The sequence below is a fragment of the Budorcas taxicolor genome, chromosome 23 (assembly GCF_023091745.1).
Source record: "Budorcas taxicolor isolate Tak-1 chromosome 23, Takin1.1, whole genome shotgun sequence".
NCBI lineage: Eukaryota > Metazoa > Chordata > Mammalia > Artiodactyla > Bovidae > Budorcas > Budorcas taxicolor.
In genome coordinates this window covers 5,084,518-5,108,311 of record NC_068932.1, presented here as the reverse complement: position 1 = coordinate 5,108,311, position 23,794 = coordinate 5,084,518, and the positions used below count along the sequence as shown (strand labels likewise).

At 36.9% G+C, this 23,794-nt stretch overlaps 1 protein-coding gene across 1 annotated transcript in view; it reads right to left on the bottom strand.

Annotated features, from left to right (window-relative positions):
* Positions 1-23,794, bottom strand: part of PCDH15 (protocadherin related 15) — an 898,514-nt gene that overhangs the window by 553,935 nt on the left and 320,785 nt on the right. The window contains exon 4 of the mRNA XM_052660663.1: positions 10,123-10,283. Within this exon, the coding sequence (XP_052516623.1) occupies positions 10,123-10,283 (161 nt within the window). The remainder of the gene's footprint in view (positions 1-10,122; positions 10,284-23,794) is intronic.

Here is a 23,794-nt window from a genome sequence, read left to right as displayed (position 1 = left end):
TAACCTCTGACCACCAGGGAAGTCCCTCCAATTCACTTTAAACCACTAACATATATAAAGGTATTAAAGTCATGTGTATAAAAATCTGTGAATACCATGAATACCACAAGCCCAGAAGGATATATAACACATTTAATGATACAAAAGAAAGTTCAAAATCATTTTAATGAGTCAATAATAAGTTTCAAAATGCTAAATTTTTATAATAATTAATTAAAATCACCCTATTTGTATTAGAAAAAAATTTAATTGCCCAAATAAAATAATAAATGGCTACAAACATTAATATGAAAATATAATTATAAAATTTAGATAAGTAAAAGAAGAGTTTACATGCCAACACTAAATAATACAATGCTGAATAATAACACACATTACTTCATATGCATTAATAATTGATGAAGGAATAGGTGGATTACAATAAGCACCACTTTAAGGTGCTTATATAGGTGCCTAAAATAGGATGTGAAGTCTAGTTACACTGAGAATGCGTGATAAAACTCAAAATGCCTAAACTAAAAATCACAAGATTAATCAGACATCTGAATGGTTGTTATGAAAAGATCAATTAGTTTATTCATTGTAGTCTCAGTGGGCAGAAATAAGAATAGTAAATTAAAACTATTACAAAGCATATGTTTTCAGTGTAAGCAGAGATTTTCTAATAATCCAAAGTGGGACAGAAAAGAATGAACTATCCAAAAAGTCAAGCCACATCACTGAAAATCAGCACACTAGAGGTTAACATAACTTAAAAGACTAGATCTGAGAAATTTTCTGGAAAGAATTTGAATTAGATGATCTCCATCTTTGCAGTGGATTATAGTTTTACAGTATTTATCTTCATAGACTTTTTAAGAAAAGTCCTGTCTAATTCAATTGTAAAGTAAATAACAGAATAAATAGTTGTACTATTAGCCTCTCTGACAAGCCTCTGGAAGACAATCAGGTGACAATTTATGCTCTAAAGTTATTTATCTTGTAAACATTGCAAATGAGACCTATAAAACTATTCCATATCCGAAAGGTCATAATCTTTGCAAAAGGAGAATCAAATGCAGTGTGCTGAGCCCCCAGTTAGTCCTGCTAAGTGCCCATAAATTAGAAATAATCAGGTCACCTGGAACTCTTGTCATTAACAACTTTAGTTCCCTATGCAACTGTTAGTAGCATAGATAGAACTTGGCTTGCAATAAATTCCAACCATAATGGATCATGATGAAGGCAAGAAATCCCTGTGGCTAATATATAACACTTGTGATCTCACATTGGAATAGATTCTATTCCGCTATATAAGATGGTCATAAAAATTCCAAGTACAGTTCCACCAAGCCTATTAGGAGAGTCAAGGGGCTCCAACAAACTTAGGAATGTTAGGGAAATTCTGGTTTATTTCTAATAACTGGTGGCAAAAATAAGTCATGGCAATTCTATCTTCTCTGATTCTCTTAATTTGCTTCATTCATGAAACAAATCAGAAAAAATAATGTATATAAATTGTTTGAGGGTAATTATTTAGAGTGATTACCATCATATTTCCCTAGACATGCAAACTATTTTCCGAATTTAAAAACAATTGTTTAGTATGGTGTGAAAGTGAAAGGCATTCAGTCACGTCCAACTCTTTGTGAACCGATGGATTACATAGTTCATGGAATTCTCCAAGCCAGAATACTGGAGTGGATAGTCATTCCCTTCTCCAGGGGAACTTTCCGACCCAGGGATCGAACCCAGGTCCACTTTAAATGTATACTTGCATATCCATATTTTAGTATACATGTGTGAATATATTTTGACATACACAAAGTTCAGGAATGATAAGTACAACAGTTGATGAAAATGATCTTTGCAAAGTAAGGTTGAGAGTAAAATGGAGGAATTTTTCAAATAAATATGTAAGATTTTTTTCAATTTGAAAAAAAGTGTTATACAGACAGTTGCAAAATGCAAAGTGAAGCATTTATAAATAATGTATTGATGTGAACAGTGTTGATTATAGCATACATATTCAGTATTTTGGCCACCTCATGTGAAGAGTTGACTCACTGGAAAAGACTCTGATGCTGGGAGGGACTGGAGGCAGGAGGAGAAGGGGACGACAGAGGATGAGATGGCTGGATGGCATCACTGACTATATGGACGTGAGTCTGAGTGAACTCCGGGAGTTGGTGATGGACAGGGAGGCCTGGCGTGCTGCGATTCATGGGGTCGCAAAAAGTCGGACATGACTGAGCAAATAAACTGAACTGAACTGATGCAGTCTAAGAAAAAATGAGATTTTTATACAAACAACAATATTTGGTATTTAATTATTTAAATGGAAAATAAGTATTTAGCCAACTTGAATAAGAATAGATTTTATTTTTCACAAAGCAAAGGCAAACGTTATTCACTCCTCATTGTAATGAAAGGATTTTACCTTGATTTTTCTTCCTACGTATATACTACTATTACAAAATTTTAAAAAATCATTACTTCAAAAATTAAACTGGAAGATAGTGAAAAGAAAAGAGATGTAATGTGCTGTAGAAATGTTTTTTAAGTGATGAAGCAAAACTTAACATAAATGGCTGGCCAGAGGTAAAAGTGTACTTTACAAATTTAACTTTCATAATTAATGGCATATTCATAGAAGTTACCTAAAATAAAAAGTACCCATTTGAAAATGTTATTCAGTTCAGTTGAGTTACTCAGTCGTGTCCAACTCTCTGGGACCCCATGAATTGCAGCATGCCAGGCCTCCCTGTCCATTACCACCTCCCGGAGTTCACTGAGACTCATGTCCATCGAGTCAGTGATGCCACTCAGCCATCTCATCTTCTGTCGTCCCTTTCTCCTCTTGCCCCTAATCCCTCCCAGCATCAGAGTCTTTTCCTGTGAGTCACTCTTCACACGAGGTGGCCAAAGTACTGGAGTTTCAGCTTTAGCATCATTCCTTTCAAAGATATCCCAGGGCTGATCTCCTTCAGAATGGACTGGTTGGATCTCCTTGCAGTCCAAGGGACTCTCAAGAGTCTTCTCCAACACCACAGTTCAAAAGCATCAGTTCTTCCACGCTCAGCCTTCTTCACAGTCCAACTCTCACATCCATACATGACTGCTGGAAAAACCACAGCCTTAACTAAATGGACCGTAGTGGCAAAGTAACGTCTCTGCTTTTGAATATGCTATCTAGGTTGGTCATAACTTTTTTCCAAGGAGTAAGCGTCTTTTAATTTCATGGCTGCAATCACCATCTGCAGTGATTTTGGAGCCCCCCCAAAAAAAGTCTGACACTGTTTCCACTGTTTCCCCATCTATTTCCCATGAAGGGATGGGACTGGATGCCACGATCTTCGTTTTCTGAATGTTGAGCTTTAAGCCAACTTTTTCACTCTCCTCTTTCACTTTCATCAAGAGGCTTTTTAGTTCCTCTTCACATTCTACCATAAGGGTGGTGTCATCTGCACATCTGAGGTTATTGATATTTCTGCTGCCAATCTTGATTCCAGCTTGTGTTTCTTCCAGTCCAGCGTTTCTCATGATGTACTCTGCATATAAGTTAAATAAGCAGGGTGACAATATACAGCCTTGACATACTCCTTTTTCTATTTGGAACCAGTCTGTTGTTCCCTGTCCAGTTCTAACTATTGGTTCCTGATCTGCATACAGATTTCTCAAGAAGCAGGTCAGGTGGTCTGGTATTCCCATCTCTCTCAGAATTTTCCACAGTTTATTGTGATCCACACAGTCAAAGGCTTTGGCATAGTCAATAAAGCAGAAATAGATGTTTTTCTGGAACTCTCTTGCTTTTTCTGTGATCCAGCGGATGTTGGCAATTTGATCTTTGTTTCCCCTGCCTTTTCTAAAACCAGCTTGAACATCAGGAAGTTCACAGTTCACATATTGCTGAAGCCTGGCTTGGAGAATTTTGAGCATTATTTAACTAGTGTGTGAGATGAGTGCCACTGTATGGTTGTTGGAGCATTCCTTGGCATTGCCTTTCTTTGGGATTGGAATTGAAAACACATTTTCCAGTCCTGTGGCCGCTGATGAGTTTTCCAAATTTGCTGGCATATTGAATACAGCACTTTCACAGCGTTATCTTTCAGGATTTGAAATAGCTCAACTGGAATTCCATCACCTCCACTAGCTTTGTTCATAGTGATGCTTTCTAAGACCCACTTGACTTCACATTCCAGGATGTCTGGCTCTAGATGAGTGATCACACCATCATGATTATCTGGGTCATGAAGATCTTTTTTGTACAGTTCTTCTATGTATTCTTAACCTCTTCTTAATATCTTCTGCTTCTGTTAGGTCCATGTCATTTTTGACCTTTATGGAGCCCATTTTTGCATGAAAAGTTCCTTTGGTATCTCTAATTTTCTTGAAGTGATCTCTAGTCTTTCCCATTCTGTTCTTTTCCTCTATTTCTTTTTATTGATCACTGAAGAAGCCTTTCTTATCTCTTCTTGCTATTGTTTGGAACTCTGCATTCAGATGTTTATATTTTTCCTTTTCCCCTTTGTTTTTTGCATCTCTTCTTTTCACAGCTATTTGTAAGGCCTCCCCAGATAGCCATTTTGCTTTTTGCATTTCTTTTCCATGACATTGGTCAACAAAAACAAGACCAGGAGCTGACTGTGGCTCAGATCATGAACTCCTTATTGCCAAATTCAGACTTAAATTGAAGAAAGTAGGGAAAACTGCTAGACCATTCAGGTATGACCTAAGTCAAATCCCTTGTGATTATACAGTGGAAGTGAGAAATAGATTTAAGGGCCTAGATCTGATAGATAGAGTGCCTGATGAACTATGGAATGAGGTTTGTGACATTGTACAGGAGACAGGGACCAAGACCATCCCCATGGAAAAGAAAATGTTATTATGCATATGTAATATATAGAAACTTGTAGGTTTTTCACAATCAACTATTAAGAATATTACCTTTATTTAATTGTACTTATTTATGCAAAGTTCAACATGCATTAAGATTAATATGACATAGTCCTTGTACATTAAGCAAATTCTATAAAACTGATACAAGATAAATATAGATAACTATAATGTGAGTTAAAAAAGAATTATGAAGGAGTTCCATGACAGTCCAGTGGTTAGGACTCAGTGCTTTTACTGCTGTGGTCCAAGTTCAATCCCTGGCCAGGGAACTAAAATCCTGAGAGCCAAATTGTGTGGCAAAAAAAAAAAAGGAAAGAAAAAGAGAGAGAGAAAGTTTCAAAGGCTCTGGAGTTTACAATAAGAAATTATATATCGGTGTTACCCTAGGAAATACTTTTATGTAGAGAGTAGCATTTTGAGAAATGTCTTAGTAGTAGGTAACATTCAACTCATGGTAATAGATAAAGGTCATTTCGAAGCATAGGCTCAAAAACAGTATCAGGGAAGGCATGATAAAAAATTAGATTATGTTGAAAGTGAAAAAATGAAAGTTTTTCAGTCATGTCCGACTATTTGTGACCCCATAGACTATACAGTCCATGGAATTTTCCAGGCCAGAATACTGGAGTGGGTAGCCTTTCCCTTCTCCAGGGGATTTTCCCAACCCCGGGGTCCAAATCAGGTCTCCCTCATTGCAGACAGATTCTTTACCAGCTAAGCCACAAGACCAAGATTATTGGAGTGGGTAACCTATCCCTTCTCCAGTGGATCTTTCTGACTCAGGAAGATTATGCTGAGAGAACAGTTGTTAGTTTAGTTTTCCTGGATTTGAGAATATATGTTTCTAAAAAAAGCATAGATTGATAAAATTGAGGAAATCTCAAGGGCCAAATAAACCAGTTTGCAATGAAAATTCATCTACTGAAAAGGCCAGAACTCTGCTTTGAGACACTAAAACTGGAACAATTTGAACTGTGAAATATAATAAGGAGAACTACTAGGATATGGTTCCAAAGTCAAATGAGAATTAAGAGGGTTTGTATTGGAGTTATGCTGTTGGCAAATGCAGAACATACTATGGAAATAAAAGTACAAAACTTAGTAGTTAAATGCATATTGGCTGGGGATAGAAGTCAAAGCTCTTTGTGTACCTACCAACTTTAAGTCTAAAAGAAGAGATGTTAAGATATTTGGACTGTGTCATGCTCTTAGATTTTAAGAATTAATATAGTTAACATGACCATAATACCTAAAGCAATCTATAGATTTAATGTGATCTCTATGAAATTACCCAAGACATTTTTCACAAAATAAATAATCCTAAAATTAATATGAAACCACTGAAAGACCCAAAGCAATTCATAGAAAAAGGAACAAAGCAGGAGTCATAACCCTCACAGACTTAGACAATACTAAAAAGCTATAGTAATCAAAAAAGCATGATATTGGCACAAAAACAGACATATGGATCAATGGAACAGAATAGAGAGAGCAGAAACAAACCCACACACCTATGGATAATTATCTTTGGAAAAGAAGGGAAGAATATACAATGAGGAAAGGCAGTCTCTTCAGCAAGTAATGTTAGGAAAGTTGAACAGGCACATATAAATCAATGAAATTAGAATACATGCTTACACCATACACAAAGATAAACTCAAAACAGCTTAGACTTAAATATTCTTAAGACACAACACTATAAAGCTCCTAGAATAGAACACAGGCAAAACATTCTCTGACATAAATCTTACCAATTTTTCTTTTTTTAGGTCAGTCTCCCAAGGCAATAGAAATAAAAGCAAAAACAAATAAATGGGACCTAGTTAAACTTGCAAGCTTCTTTACAGCAAGAAAAACCATAAACAAAAGGAAAAAGTCTAAAGACTGGGAGAAAATATTTGTGAATGACATGAGTAATAAGAATTTAATTTCTAAAATATACAAATAGTTCATACAACTCAACAACAAAATACAAGCAGCACAAACAGAAAATGGACAGATGACCTACACAGACATTTCTCCAAAAAGACATCCAGATGGTCAATAGATGACATAAAAAGATATTTATCATCACTAACTATTAGAGAAAGGCAACTCAAAACTACAATGAGGTACCACCTCACATTGGTCAGAAAGGGCATCATTAAAAGGTCTACAAACAACAAATAAAGTGATTCCAAAGAGAAAGTAATTTACCAGTAAACAAGCCAAATATGAGGAGAAGGCAATGGCAACCAAGTACAGTGTTCTTGCCTGGAGAATCCCAGGGATGGGGGAGCCTGGTGGGCCGCCGTCTATGGGGTCACACAGAGTCGGACACAACTAAAGCGTCTTAGGAGCAGTAGCAGAAGCAAGCCAAATATGATAATCATAGGTGATTTTAAAAATGGGAACAAAATGACATTAACTTAAATTAGATAAATATATTCTTTTTTTTTTTTTTTTTTTTTTTTTTTTTTGTAGCTGCTATCTGTTTTATTGTGGGTAGAGCTATGTTAAGATACCTTTAAAATTAAATTTCAGATCCAGACTGACATTAGAAACAAAGCAGTGTTTTTTTTTTTTTTTTTTTTTTTTTTTTTAATTTTAAAATCTTTAATTCTTACATGTGTTCCCAAACATGAACCCCCCTCCCACCTCCCTCCCCATAACATCTCTGTGGGTCATCCCCATGCACCAGCCCCAAGCATGCTGTATCCTGCGTCAGACATAGACTAGCGATTCAATTCTTACATGATAGTATACATGATAGAATGCCATTCTCCCATATCATCCCACCCTCTCCCTCTCCCTCTGAGTCCAAAAGTCCGTTATAGACAGCTGCGTCTTTTTCCTGTCTTGCATCCAGGGTCGTCATTGCCATCTTTCTAAATTCCGTATATATGTGTTAGTATACTGTATTGGTGTTTTTCTTTCTGGCTTACTTCGCTCTGTATAATCGGCTCCAGTTTCGTCCATCTCATCAGAACTGATTCAAATGAATTCTTTTTAACGGCTGAGTAATACTCCATTGTGTATATGTACCACAGCTTTCTTATCCATTCATCTGCTGATGGACATCTAGGTTGTTTCCATGTCCTGGCTATTATAAACAGTGCTGCGATGAACATTGGGGTACATGTGTCTCTTTCAATTCTGGTTTCCTCGGTGTGTATGCCCAGCAGTGGGATTGCTGGGTCATAAGGGAGTTCTATTTGCAATTTTTTAAGGAATCTCCACACTGTTCTCCATAGTGGCTGTACTAGTTTGCATTCCCACCAACAGTGTAGGAGGGTTCCCTTTTCTCCACACCCTCTCCAGCATTTATTGCTTGCAGATTTTTGGATCGCAGCCATTCTGACTGGTGTGAAGTGGTACCTCATTGTGGTTTTGATTTGCATTTCTCTGATAATGAGTGATGTTGAGCATCTTTTCATGTGTTTGTTAGCCATCCGTATGTCTTCTTTGGAGATGTGTCTATTTAGTTCTTTGGCCCATTTTTTGATTGGGTCATTTATTTTTCTGGAATTGAGCTGCATAAGTTGCTTGTATATTTTTGAGATTAGTTGTTTGTCAGTTGCTTCATTTGCTATTATTGGGATCTAATTAAAATTAAAAGCTTCTGCACAACAAAGGAAAATATCAGCAAGGTGAAAAGACAGCCTTCTGAATGGGAGAAGATAAATATATTCTATAATTCTACAAACATGCTACATTATAAAATTCATATGACTTGTATATGAGTATTCCTAATTAAAGCCGGTAAAAGATGCATTGTGAGAATGGGCAAACTAAGTAGAGGGAGTCAATTGTATGGTGATGGATAACAATTAGACTTGTGGTGGTGACCACCCGGTGGTGTAAACAGATGCTGAACTCTAATGCTATACACCAGATATAATATAAAAAAGAAGGGTGTCTGTAAGTAATACAGCTTGGGGAGACTCTTGCAGCTTGCCAATTTGTGCCATTATTCAAATTGTTTTCATAAAAGAAAGACTGACTATACACAAGGCAAGATAAATTCTAAGATAACAGCTCTCCTTATTCTGTTTTAGACAGTTTTAGCAACCCAGGCAAGACTCTGATTTGTGGGGTGCAAAGAATGTTGCTATGATTAAAGGACATAATGAGTGAGGGCAATTGTAGAAATGAGAACAGCATCAGAGATGACTTTTCCCCTCTAGGCTGAACACAACAGATCTATTCCTATTCTCCCCTTGTCACCTCCTTTCACATCTGCCCCAACTGCTCAGTCACTGAATTATGGGCCTCTCCCACTGTACAAGGGCAGCCCATTCTGGTGGGAGAGCTCTATTACTGCCCACCTCACCACAAAGTTCTTAAAAAGTTTGAATTTAGATGTGAAATAGATTAGGGAGTCATATACTCCACACTATATTTGAAGTGGATCATAAATCCCAAACATTGTAGGGAGATGATTCAGGTTCACTAGGTTGAGTATCTGACATTTGAATTTTATAGAATGGAAATTTGGGAGTAGGCAATGTGATGTACTTCTTGAACTTTCACAAGGTCCTGTAAAATTACTGCTTATGACACCCCCGTATGCACATATTCACACATGCTTTTCTCTGCACTCAAGACTAGAATGCAAATAAGTGAAAATAAAGTTGCATTAGAAAGCTACTGAAGTCTACTCCAGTTTTTCAACTTTTTCAGAAAGAAGACACTTAACTTTGGTTATGTGGGTATTCTTAATATCTAAATACTTAGGTCATGCCTGAGAATGACTGGGCTGGGACATTGCCAGGAAATTTCTTCTCAGCTTCTTTTAATTTTTGTCAGCTTTGTAAGCACATTGTCACTCATCTCTCAACCAACACTTACTGCTTGTAAGAGCAGCCTCTTGTTAACAATCCAAGTAAACTTTCTGACCTCAAGCCAACACCTAGTTGTACTCTCAAACTTTGCCATGAATTAGGTGGTGCTTATCCTACTTTTTCAAGGTTACCACCCATTCACTCTGAGCACTATATTCTCTCCTTATTCAGATATTTGATTAACTTCCAGGATTTCAGAAGAGACAAACAATGGTTCTCTAAGACACAGATGGTCCTTCTTCCTTTCTTATTCTTCTTTCAAGGAGTTTTTTAAAAAATGTTTTTGTTGACAAACACTGAAAATAAACTCAAATTATACAATGAAAGTTTGATATATTAACAAACACATGCAGATATTTAAATTATAATAGAGTTGTAATAGAGGGGCAAAGATTAAAAAAAAAAAATATGTACTAACGTCTCTATCCAAAACTCTGCCTGTGCTGTTCAGGAAAAGCATTTGTTTGACAGGATCCAACAATACCCAGTAATCCACGTTGTCCTTTAAAGAGAGTTCTATGGTTGGGTCTGGTCCTCCAGCAGTCCCTTTGATCAGCATGTTATCCACCAGAATTGTACCTGCAAACCAAAGAAAGTTATTTGAAAATACATTCTACATGTATGCATTCTTCAACAAGGTTCATAAACTCACACAACTGGCTGACTTGCAAATCTGTTTCAAAGCAAAAGATATTCAATTTTTTTATCTGGCATGATACAGAAAATGCTCTGTTTCAAAAAGGTCAAAAAAAATCTTTGTGATGCTATTTGTAAATGATATTTTGAAAAGATGAGGTGCAAGGCAGAGATTCAAACTCTTGGTGAGTTTCACCATCTATCTCTTGTTTCCTTTTAAGAGCATCAGTGTGTTCCTCTCCCTGTCCATCACTTCTCACAGGAGATATCACTGAATTTTATCCTGAACAAAAGAAAACTCCTATAATAACAGAGGCTGATACTTCAGCTCACTCAGTAAGACTTCTGATATGAAAAAAGATATCCTGAAAGTAAGAGAAAGGAAGAAAAAGGAAAAGATAAAGAAGTAGCAGAGATTCCCATGGTGAGAACTACTTCTTTTCTCTTTTATCTTACAGCAAATCCATGAAACATAAATCTTAATGTGAAAGACAAAACTAATGTGCAGATACACAAGAGAAGCTGTTCTTCTTTAAGGCATGTCTGGGGTACTCAGCTAGAACAACATACTATTTTAATGTCACATTTCAATGCTTGCTTTCTTATTATTCTTCCAGTGGGCTGAATTTTAGACATTTGGTGAATAAGAGAGTAGATTTCTAGTCTCTCCTACTCTTGTTAAAGAGTCCATATATTTTATAAGTTGAACACAGACAGCACTGATGCAATTCAACCCCCCCCCCCCTTTTCCCTCATACTGCAATGATTCCTTCAACAAACAATAATGCACTATAACTTACAGCAATCATTTTCAGCTGATCCATTTCATTAAACTTAACAGCATAAAGAAGAGTTGTGACTATGCAAGTAAAAATGTACCCTCTCAAGGACATTTGAATAAATGGGCTTTATTTAGAGAATTCGCTGCTTTAGGATAGTATACAAGAATCCATAGATAATCTATAAATTTTAATCTAGCTTGAATAATAATACAAAATGCATTTGCTGCATTTCCTTAAGGTACAAAATTGGCCTGAATATTATATCATTGCATAATTATAAACAAAAGGGAGAGTGTCTTGAAGATTTTTCTTAGAATGTTAATAATAGTAATAATAATAATCAATAATGTTTATCATATTATTATCAATGAGCTTTATTTCACTATAGAATGCTGAAAGGTACCATTCTTCTTTTGCAGTGATATATCTAAGTAATATTTTAATACTTCAATACTTTGGCCACCTGATGAGAAGAGCTAACTCATTGGAAAAGATCCTGATGCTGGGAAAGACTGAAGGTGGGAGGAGAAGGGGACGACAGAGGAGGAGATGGTTGGATGGCATCACCAATGCACCTGACATGAGTTTCAGTAGGCTCTAGGAGTTGGTGATGGACAGGGAAGCCTGGCGTGCTGAAGTCCATGGGGTTGCAGAGTCGAACACCACTGAGTGACTGAACTGAACTCAATTGAACTGAATATTTAAATACACACACACACTTTTCTAAATGCCATACTATTTACTTTTACTTTTGCACATAGTAGTGCACATACGTTTAAATATGAGTGAAACTGATCCTTTTTCTTAAACTGAACTGGCAAATATGTTATTTACAGATAGTCAAAGGCGCAGATCAGACAATGGTGGCATTTTCTTGTTTACAAATATGTTCTGTGTCTCAGTATATACTCTTTTACAAATGCTTCACATAACTAACCTTTAAAAAAAATAAAAATAAAAAATAAAAACCGGGAGAACTGGAAAAAAAAAAAAAGAAAAATTATTCAGCCTGTGTTTTCAATATGTAATTAACAAATTAAATGATTCTATTTTCTGACTAGAAAAATAAATGTATAATAAGTACATCAACTAACAATTAACATTTATGCCTTGATTCAATAACGCATAATAGAACATTAGCAGCTCTTTCTCTAGTATACATATATACTATGAGGGACACAAAGAGAGGGCATAATAAAGCATGGTTAAAATCATAAAAAAGGAATCAACTTAGTTTTACACTCATATCATAGAGGTGAAGAAAGCAGACCTTGGAACTGACAGAGATAAAATCCAGTCTTGGACTCACATTTACTAGCCATGTGAAGGTGGATAGATTACTTAACCCCACTCACCTTCAGTTTCCCTCCTCTACAAAACCAAAATGGGTAAAATAGAAGAGGTAATTTTTTATTATGACACCACATGCATGTACTTGGGAAAAAAAAAATGTGTTCTTGTGTTGAAAGCACTAACAAAAGCTAAAACAACCCCAGTAAAAATACTAGCATGGTTAAATATTTAATGATATTTTCTCCAAGCATCATAGTCAATCTTTTAGCCTAAAATAATGGGGTTTATGCTTCTTCCTTCAAGAAGTAGTTATTGACAGTCATTTGCTTCTAAATAGACTTCTTGGTAGCTTGGTGATAAGAGAATCTGTCTGCCAATGCAGGAGACAGGGGTTTGATCCCTGGGTCAGGAAGATTCCCTTGAGAAGGAATTAACAACCCACTCCAGTATTCTTGCCTGGGAAATCCTGTGGACAGAAAACCCTGGTAAACTGCAGTCCATGGGGTCACAAAAGAGTCAGACACATTTTAGTGACTAAACAACAACAAAATGCTTCCAAATACAGACTTTTTTCAACAAAATTGAAAAATCTGATCGAACACTTAAGCTTTCTTCGTTAATCTGTTGTTTTAAACTTGGAAAAAACAATTTCACAGCTGCTTCATCTGTACCCATAGCTGCTTCCATATTAGCATAGTATCAATCATAGCCACTAATGTAAACTCTAGTTGCATTAAATAAAGGTGCTGCAGTAGATTTTCAGCTTTTGTATTAAGATCCTCTTACATAGCTATTTATTTTTAACTATGATAAAATTGTGCTCAGAATATATCAAAACAGAAATATACTGTAAAATAACTTATGAATCAATAAAACTGCCTCCTTATACCAGGCCCATTCCCCTACTTACAAGGTGTATAAGGTAATTTGCATCAAAGAAGAGCCTGTTAGGTTGGTCTGGGGACTAAGTGAGATAATGCATGTGAAGTACTGATTGCAGTCCTTGGTACAGGAAAAAAAAACAAAAAACCTGAAAAATATGAATTACGGTTATTGCTCTTAATGTTATTAACTCCATCTTGCAAGAGAAAGCATTTGAAACTAAAGCAAAATGATTTATTTTATGTCCCAGAAGTTTTTATAAACCAAATCTACATTTCATGCTACAAAGCAAAGATAGGTGTGGCAAGCTGTCTGGAGAATTTACATGGGCTCAAAAGATTTGAAGGCAAAATATCCACTCTGGGAAGTTAGAAGGAAGGCAGAGAATGCTCACTCTAGAAGAAATTATAAAGATAACTTCTTGTCTCTGGTGAATGACAGTCCATCCAGGGATTGATAGGTGAGCCATCCAGGCCTGCTCACTTGGGAGTGACTTGCTTTTTCCACTTAGTAACATTAGACAGTTTTGATTTTTCTCAAAGAAGCTAAATTTAGATTTCATGGCAAGAAAAGGGTCTTATTCAACAAATTCATACTCATAGTGATCTTTAGATTGAATACCTTTTACTCATCCCCAGCATATGTTTGGTTCTATTAGGGACTAAACATGCATATACACATACAGATTATATGTTAGAGGAACTAAAGTCATAATTGATTATTTAATATTTTCTTGAAAACTGTATTTGCTTCTTTAACTAGACAGTTATAAAACAAGTAGGTTAGTCTCTAAAAATGCTGTGGAGGTGGCAGTGGCAAGAGGGTTTGTTGCCTTTCTAATTAACCAAATTCAAAGATGCTGAAAGAGTAAGTTCTACACGGAGAGAAAGTAATTGACTGTTTGGGCTCATTTCAAACATTAAAATAAGACAATCACTCTGTGCACAGAATACAGTACTTGCCATAAAACAATTAATTATGCAAAGGTGTATAATAATATGAACTGCAAAAAATCTCTCACAACAATCTTTCTCCAGTTAAAGTCAACTGGAAAGAAGTTCAGCTGCAACATACAGTCAGGAGCATTGGATGCTTTTTCTTGCATTTACCCCTTGTAAATGAAACCATAAACAAAGTTCCCAAATGTGCATTATTTAATTAAAACAATTTTTTAAAAAGCTGAAATTGTAGCTAGTACATAGTTTTTCAGTGAGATTAAACAGTAAGTATGGCCACTGTGTAGTTGTTTATTGAGTAAAATCTAGATTCCAAGATTACCCAGCTAAACAAAACTCTTCTCATGCTCAAATCCTCATCTTTGCCAAAAATTTCCTGGACTTTCCTAGACTATTCTCCTACTCTGATTTTTCATACTTCTTAATTTACAATTATGTAAATTATAAACAAACTTATAATGTATAAACACATTTTAGTTAAGCATATGTTCATATCATATCTGGATAACTAATTGATAAAAGGAAGGAAATATATGTGTACCCACCAACTTCATAAAGAAACTATCAACACTGATTGGACTGTGTTTCAATGTTAGGAATATATTAATTACACACAATGTTTGCTAAAAATGGAAAATGATATCAATTAAATCAACAGTGATTAAAACAGAAAAAAACATATCCTGCTTTGCAAAATTATGTTGGTTTTTAAAAATTATTTCATTTACTTCAAAAGAACAAACCATTGCAAAATGGAAAGCTTTGTTCAAGTGTACTTCATTCATATTACTTAAGTAATAATACCTTTACTTATATTTTATTTCATGATACATGATAGGTGATATATCAAGTATGACATAGGCATACAACTATAACACTTTAAGAATAAAGGGATTGTTTCCCTCCTATTCTTTATTTTTCTCTTAGAAATTGATATAAATATCTTGACATTTAAACAATTTCTAGTATTTCTATTCTGTTGTAAATAAAGTAGTAAGCAAATGCATACATGTTATGCACTTTTATGTAGAATGCATGCTTATTTATTTAACTAAAAATAGGATCATAGAATTTGAGAACTTGAAGAAAACCTACCATCTCGTATATAAATGTATATTATTTATTTATGATATATATGATGCATATGTACACACACACACACACACACACACACACTTGTACATGAAAAATGAAGCAAATCATGTGGTATCTCCAAATTTCCCCACGCACTAAAATAACCTGACCAATGTGGTGTAGATAATAAATACATTGTTGTTGTTGTTCAGTCACTAATTTGTGTGCAACTCTTTGAGATCCCATGGACTACAGCACACCAGGCTTCCCTGTCCTTCACTATCTCCCAAAGTTTGCTTAAACTCATGTCCACTGAGTCAGTGATGCCATCCAACCGTCTCATCCTCTATCACCTCCTTCTCCTCCTACCCTCAATCTTTCCTTGCATCAGGGTTTTTTCCAATGATTTGGCTCTTCACATCAGGTGATGGAAGTATTGAAGTATATCTAAGACCAAATTTCAGGTTACTAATTCATAGTTTAGATCTCCTCTCCCTATATCTTGCTATCATCTTGAAAATACACAAATGTTTTAACTTAAATGTGAAAGTATAAAAACTTTGTTAGCTTTGTTTTGAGTTCATAGGAAACACAGGCAAAAATCAGCTGAGTTATAACCTTATTATTTGGAGTTTTGTGCCCTATAATTTGTTGAAAATATTTAAAGGGGAAAAGTGGAAACAACTTTAAAGTAAGAGAATAGTATAAATTATATTATAAATAGCATAAAGTATAAGGAGAATTGTACAATATGATTATAAACTACCCAACCTTAGAACTAATTTTCCCCAAATTATATCTGTAAGGATAGATGAGCCTGGCAGGCTTCAGTCCATGGAGTGGCAAAGAGTTGGACACAACTGAGCAACTAACACTTTCACTTTCCTAGATATAGGTATAGTCTCTGACCTTATAACTAACAACTCATAAAAGAGAATAGATAGTTGATGTTAAGGATAATTCAATAAAACTTCAGGTCAGACTTGGAGTACCAGTTTAAGAAATGAACATACTAACCTAACATCCCTTGGGACAGGGACTACTATTGCACCTCTCCTTTCCACTGCGGCAGAGGAAACATTCTGAACAGACAGACAAGCTGGATTCTGAGTTTAGAGAAGCTAAAATGGCTCCATGGTGGACAGACTCTTAAGGTACCCCCATGATGCTTGCCTCCTGGTGACATGGAGAAGGACTCTATGATCCTTCCCCTCATGTCCTCTGCCTGCCTTTTGTCTGTGGAAAAACTTTAGCCAAAGAATAAGCTTAATCAGAGAAATAAGAGCACACAGAAACAAAGGAAAACAGTCAAAGGAGACCAAGTATTACTAATGTAGTTATTAAGCATAGTCAAGGACCTCTGGCTCCTTCTCACAGGCTGTGGATAATGTTTTCAGCCATATCCTGTGAGCTGTCTTCTAGATACTGAGACCCCCAGCAGGTGGAAGAAGTTAACTACATGCTGACCAGACTGTAGCCATGACATAGGTTGCCACAATTTCAAGAACTGGCATCAAGAAATGGAAACAAAATGACCCTGAAACTATACCTACAACAATCAAGATGATGCTGGCCAGACCACTGAGACCAGTTTTCAAGATGACTGTCAGAGTTGACTCTGCTGTTTCTGCTTGTAGCCCCTTCCCTTCATCCACAGAAACCTTTGCCCACTTATTGTCCATGGAGAGAGTCGCCTTTGGACAGGCATCCACCCTCCCCTGCACCACACTCCCCACCCCCAGCATCTAAAATAAAGCAAACTTTCCTCCTTTCCATCAACCTGGCCTCTTTTTTTTTTTTTTTTTTGGCTTTTCAGTAGTGAGCAGACAGATCCTACCCTCATTAACACTGAATTTATGTGATTCCCTTCTCCTGAGTGTGGGTGGGACCTGTGACTTGCTTCTAACTGAAAGAATATGGTAAAAGTTATGGGAAGTCCTATTTACATGTATAATATGTGGCTATGTTACATGAGATTCTAGTGACTATCTTGTTGAGCCTTTCTCTCTTTCCCTTGGTGGCCTTGATAAAATAGTTACCCATGTTGGAAAGCCCACATGGTAAGGAGCTATGACAGCCTTTAGGAGCTATGGGTAGTCAGCTGACAGGCAGGCAGACAGAAGACTTCAGTCTTACAACCACAGGAAGGCGATTTTGTCAAGCCTGAATTACCTTGGAAGCAAACACTTCCCTAGCTAATCAAGTCTTAGCTGAGACTACAGCCTTGGCAAAGCTTGGTTATAGTCTTGTGAGGCCATGAGTAGAGGACTGAACTATGCTATGCCTGGACTCCAGGCCTAAAGAAACTGTGAAATGATAGATGTATGCTGTTGTAAAACTCTGTTTCAATACAGCTAACATAGCCCTAAAGGCAAAAGATCTAAGTTCAAAATCTTGGGCTCACTACTTACTACATCTATGAACTTAGGTAAGTCCCTCAGATTCTTGTAATCAGTAATATACATTGCTAAGAAAAATAAAGTAATGAATGTAAGTAAAGGCACATAGTTACTCAACAAATAATACTTTTCATCTTACTCTCACTAGGATGGGCGTTTGTATAGATTGAATTATATAAAGTTATTATTCATCTTCAGTTCAGTTCAATCTCTCAGTCATGTCCGACTCTTTGCAACCCCATGAATCGCAGCACGCCAGGCCTCCCTGTCCATCACCAACTCCCGGAGTTCACCCAAACTCATCAAGTTGGTGATGCCATCCAGCCATCTCATCCTCTGTCATCCCCTTCTCCTCCTGCCCCCAATCCCTCCCAGCATGAGGGTCTTTTCTAATGAGTCAACTCTTCGCATGAGGTGGCCAAATATTGGAATTTCAGCCTCAGCATCAGTCCTTCCAATAAACACCCAGGACTGGTCTCCTTTAGGATAGACTGGTTGGATCTCCTTCCTGTCCAAGGGACTCTCAGGAGTCTTCTCCAACACCACAGTTCAAAAGCATCCATTCTTCAGCGCTCAGCTTTCTTCACAGTACAATTCTCACATCCATACATGACCATTGGAAAAACCATAGCCTTGACTAGACGGACCTTTGTTGGCAAAGTAATATCTCTGCTTTTTAATATGCTATCTAGGTTGGTCATAACTTTCCTTCCAAGGAGTAAGTGTCTTTTAATTTCATGGCTGCAATCACCATCTGCAGTGATTTTGGAGCCCAGAAAAATAGTCTGACACTGTTTCCACTGTTTCCCCATCTATTTCCCATGAAGTGATGTGACCAGATGCCATGATCTTAGTTTTCTGAATGTTTAACTTTTTCATCTTATTTCATTAAATTTGAAACACTAGCCACATATTTTATTTAATTTCACTTTTTTAAACTGAGATAGAACAAGCAGATAACATACACAAAAGCCAACAGAAAAATAAGAGAATACTGTGCATATGCAAAACAGAAAATAAAAGGGGGGACAAAAATTTATTCACACTATCACTGAGAATGTATCATAAATCAAAAGCTATTTCTTCCTGGTGTAAATAAGAGTGAAGAAGATACCACACAAGAGAGTCCACATTACTGACGTCAAAGTGTTTATCAATATGTGTTTACTCTATCAGCTGAGCTAACAGATAAAATATAAAATCTTAGTGAATTATACTATATCCAATTCACAGGCATATAAAAATAATGAAGGTTATTACTCTCAAAATACAGCAAGATTCTATTTTCAAACAATCAAAATGATACAGTTGAAATAAAGAAATAGGTCATATTGTATATATGTATATACATTAATTATGATTATAAAAAAGCAGATTAAAAAAAAGTGAAACAGACCATATATATGTCTCCACCGTTGGAAAGACTATAGACTCTAAAAGGGAAGTTGCTGTTCTCTCCACTTTAAGAAATCTTTCTCTCAGGTTTAAACCAATCCCCACACACCTTTATTGAGTGACCCCATAAAGGTTCCCTGCTCTCAAAGCTGATGAAAAATGACATTTATCTAATAAAAGCACATTCAAGACAGAATGTCTGTTATATGATATGGTTGTGTCAGTAAATGAAAAATACATGCTTCACAGAAAAATTCTCAAAAGAGTAGCTCATAATCCTTTTGCCATACCTCACCTTACATATTTTTGAAAAATATTACTCAATAGTAAATTTATCCTATTGCTAAATTCTACATTCCAATCAGAAAAAGCTATCTGTGCATATAAATATGCGAGTGAGTGTGTGCACAATCATTTTCCTCAAACCTCAGAGATATATTGATTTTCCTCCATGTTTGGCTCTCTTTGTTTTACACACACACATATACACGGATGCCCTCTGATATGCATGAGCAAGAATTTCTCCTCCATCTGAAACCTAAGAATAAAATTATTGAGTGAAAGAAAGAGATGATAAAATTTAGTAACTCTTTCTGGTACACATGGAGCCCACAGTGGGAGGATATTTCTAACAGAGACTGTTGGGTAGATACAAAGTGCTTCTTGCTGTACTAATTCTTAGAGTAGGTCTACTCTACTCATTAATGCTTGTTTCTAGAACTTTAATCTTTGCATAACCTTTTTTTTTTTTTTGATGGTCTCATCCAGTCCCATCTAGTCCTATCTAAACTCTTGACTTATGACTCCCAAATTTAAATCTCCAGTCCCAGAAAGACACAAGACCTGCTCTTTTATCAACTTCTGCTCTGTACTCTAATATCACTTTTTTAATGAAGGCGTCTTCAACCACTCTACTTAATGATCTAACACACCACATACAGTTGTATAATTTATATTTTTCCACTCCCTCCAGCACATATTACCCCCCCCAGATTAATTCCTGTGTAATCCGTTAGGAATTGTACTTCTCATAAGTAATGCATTTATTTTAAGCTGATAGACATTTGGAATGTGCTTGGTGTTTATTGCAGAAATAGTTTGTAGGCTAGTGACTAAAAAGTCAAAGCAGGCATTTTAGGGTAATATGTTTTTTATTTTCAGGGAGATTGGGAGCCACAAGAAAGTTTTAAGCTGACATATTTTAGAAGAGTAACTTTAGCCATTGTGTTGAATATGGACTGAGGCAAAGGAAGGTTTGAAACAGGAAGATTAGCAGTAATTTTATTGAAGTATTCTGTTCAAGAGATAATGGTGACATAGGGAGATCCAAGCAGTCCATTCTGAAGGAGATCAGCCCTGGGTGTTCTTTGGAAGGAATGATGCTAAAGCTGAAACCCCAGTACTTTGGCCACCTCATGCGAAGGGTTGACTCATTTGAAAAGACTCTGATGCTGGGAGGGATTGGGGGAAGGAAGAAAAGGGGACAACAGAGGATGAGATGGCTGGATAGCATCACATGACTTGATGGAGGTGAGTTTGGGTGAACTCTGGGAGTTGGTGATGGACAGGGAGGCCTGGCGTGCTGCGATTCATGGGGTCGCAAAGAGTCGGACAGGACTGAGCGACTGAACTGAACTGAACTGAGAACAAGTTGATAACAGTAAAGGTAGTAAAGCACAAAGGTCTAATGTGTGTGTGTGTGAGTGTGTGAAGTTGCTCAGTCTTGTCTGACTCTTTGCGACCGAATGGACTGTAGCCTACCAGGCTCCTCTGTCCATGGGATTTTCCAGGCAAGAGTACTGGAGTGGATTGCCATTTCCTTCTCCAGGGGATCTTCCCAACCCAGGGATCAAACCCAGGTCTCCAACATTGTAGATAGATGCTTTACCGTCTAAGCCACCAGGGAAGTATATATGTGGGTATATTCAATATACAATAGTATTTCCTCATAAACTAGATACTGACCATGAGAGACAGTGAGTCAACAATGACTAATAAAAATTTGTCCTGGAAAAATTGTGAAGATGGAGTTTCCTTTATCTTATGTGAGAAAGATACCATGAGGAACAGGTACAGAAGTGTGTGGGAAGATCCAGAACTCATTTTGATCAGATCTATTTAATTTGCTTGTTAGACATATGAGTGAAAATGTGGAAGAGGCAGTTAAGATGTATGTTTTTGGTTCAGAAAAGAGGGAAAAGTGATCTGGACTAAAGATTTAAATATGAGAGTCATGAGTCAAGAGTTTAGATGGGACTGGATGGAACAAAAAAATGAAAAGTTAAACGAAGATTAATATTTCTCCCCCATGTCTTCATAGTTGTACAGGAGCAGCTGTTTTACGTAGTCTAGTCCAATATTCATGGGCTCATCTGGGCATCTACCATAGAGTTAGCAATCAGAGACATCTATCCTAGACTTTTCATCCTAAAGGAAATCAATTTTGAATATTCATTGGAAGCACTGAGGCTGAAGCTGAAACTCCAATACTTTGGCCACCTGATGCGAAGAACTGGCTCATTTGAAAAGACCCTGATCCTGGGAAAGACTGAAGGTGGGAGGAGAAGGGGACAACAGAGGATGAGACGTTTGAATGGCATCACTGACTCAGTGGACATGAGTTTGAGTCAGCTCTGGGAGTTGGTGATGGACAGGGAAGCCTGGTTTGTTGCAGTCCATGGGGTTGCAAAGAATCGGACACGACTGAGAGACTGAACTGAACTGAACTGTCCCTGATTTGTGAATTTTAGTCCTAGAAAGAAAGGTCTGTTCCTTTTAATGTAGTTGCAGCATAAATATAAACCTAAGGTTTCCTCCTTTCAAAAAACAAAGAAACAAGCTTGTATTTTAAGGAAAGGAAACAAAAACTGATATGCACAAGAGGGTATGATGGTAAATATTTAATAGTACTAAGGGGTGCTGATGAGAAAGAAGGGCCTAAGAGTGTTTGAGACTATAGTTTGTATTATTCCTTCTCAGTGCTAGGTTGTTTCATGGATGCTTCTGCATCTTTCCACAAGACTTATTGTAACTTAGGCATGTGTGTGCTTATATTGGGCTTCCCTGATGGCTCTGTTCGGAGAAGGCCATGGCACCCCACTCCAGTACTCTTGCCTGGGAAATCCCATGGATGGAGGAGCCTGGTGGGCTTGCAGTCCATGGGGTCGCTAAGAGTCAGACACGACTGAGCGACCTCAATTTCACTCTTCACTTTCATGCATTGGAGAAGGCAATGGCAACCCACTCCAGTGTTCTTGCCTGGAGAATCCCAGGGGCGGGGGAGCTTGGTGGGCTGCCGTCTATGGGGTCGCATAGAGTTGGACACGACTGAAGCGACTTAGTAGTAGTAATAGTAGATAGCTCAGTTGGTAAAGAATCCCCTTGCAATACAGGAGTCCCCAGTTCGATTCCTGGGTCAGGAAGATGCCCTGGAGAAGGGATAGGCTACCATGATCCCTGGATTGGGAAGATCCCCTGGAGAAGGGAAAGGCTACACACTTCAGTATTCTGGCCTGAAGAATTCCATGGACTGTATAGTCCATGGGGTCCCAAGACTGTATAGTCCATGGGGTTCCAAAGAGTTAGACATGACTGAGTGACTTTAAATGTAAATGTAATGTGCTTATATACTCCTGAGGAAATATTTTAAGATTTATGAAATAATTCTTAAAATACTTTTGTTGTACACTAAGCTGGAGGCTGTCTCTATGATTATTTAAGTAATTTTATTTGAAAATTCATTTAGATACTGCTTTATGTAGGGGGTGGTCCCAAAGGGTTGGACACGACTGAGTGTGCACACACACACACACAACACACAGATACATACATAAGCCCATTACTAGTTCGGTGAGGAAAATATCAGTAAAATGAATGAAAAAAGTACATACTGAGTCACCCTGGCATTTGTTAGCTTTATTAACAGGAGGAACACACAGGAATCAAGAATAGCAAGTAAAAGATGCTACTAAACACTATTCACATTATACATAATATATGTTTCTTACCCTTAGGCTAAGCATTGTTTGCTTGAACAATAATTCCAATAGAGCAAAAAACTAGAAGTCCATTAACAGATGTTAGGAAATAATTCTCCATGGTAAGTGGGTCTCTCTCATTTGCTTTGCAGATATTCAGTGATAATCAGTCCTCTACTGCTCTTAAATTTCACACATTTTCCTCATCTCCTATCTCTGCTTAACATCTGACGTATGGATGAACATCATTGCTATCATTAGAGTTTAAAAGTCCATCACTAGAACTCTGGACCTGGTGGCTTCCATTCCACTTTAAAACCCCTTCTCTTTTAGCTTCAAGCTAAATAACTCATCCAGTAATGAAAAACTAAAAATAACAGTATAAAATTCCCTCTATCTAAGCCTTAAATCTATACCTGAACATGAAAAGTTTTAAGTATACCAGATTATGAGGATACATGTGTCACAGCTGATATGCATACAAACATACAAATGCATATGGACAGAGAGAGAGAGTGTGAGAGAGAGAATGCTGGCGAAGAAAGCTAAACTTCTTTTCATTAAAAAGAAAATGTGGTGAATGCCAACATGGATGGCAATGTGCCTAAGCATGAAAAGACATGAATGGAATTCTCACTTCCTCAACATAACAGTGAAGACTCAGGGCATGTTTCTAATCTTGCTGGTATCTTAAAA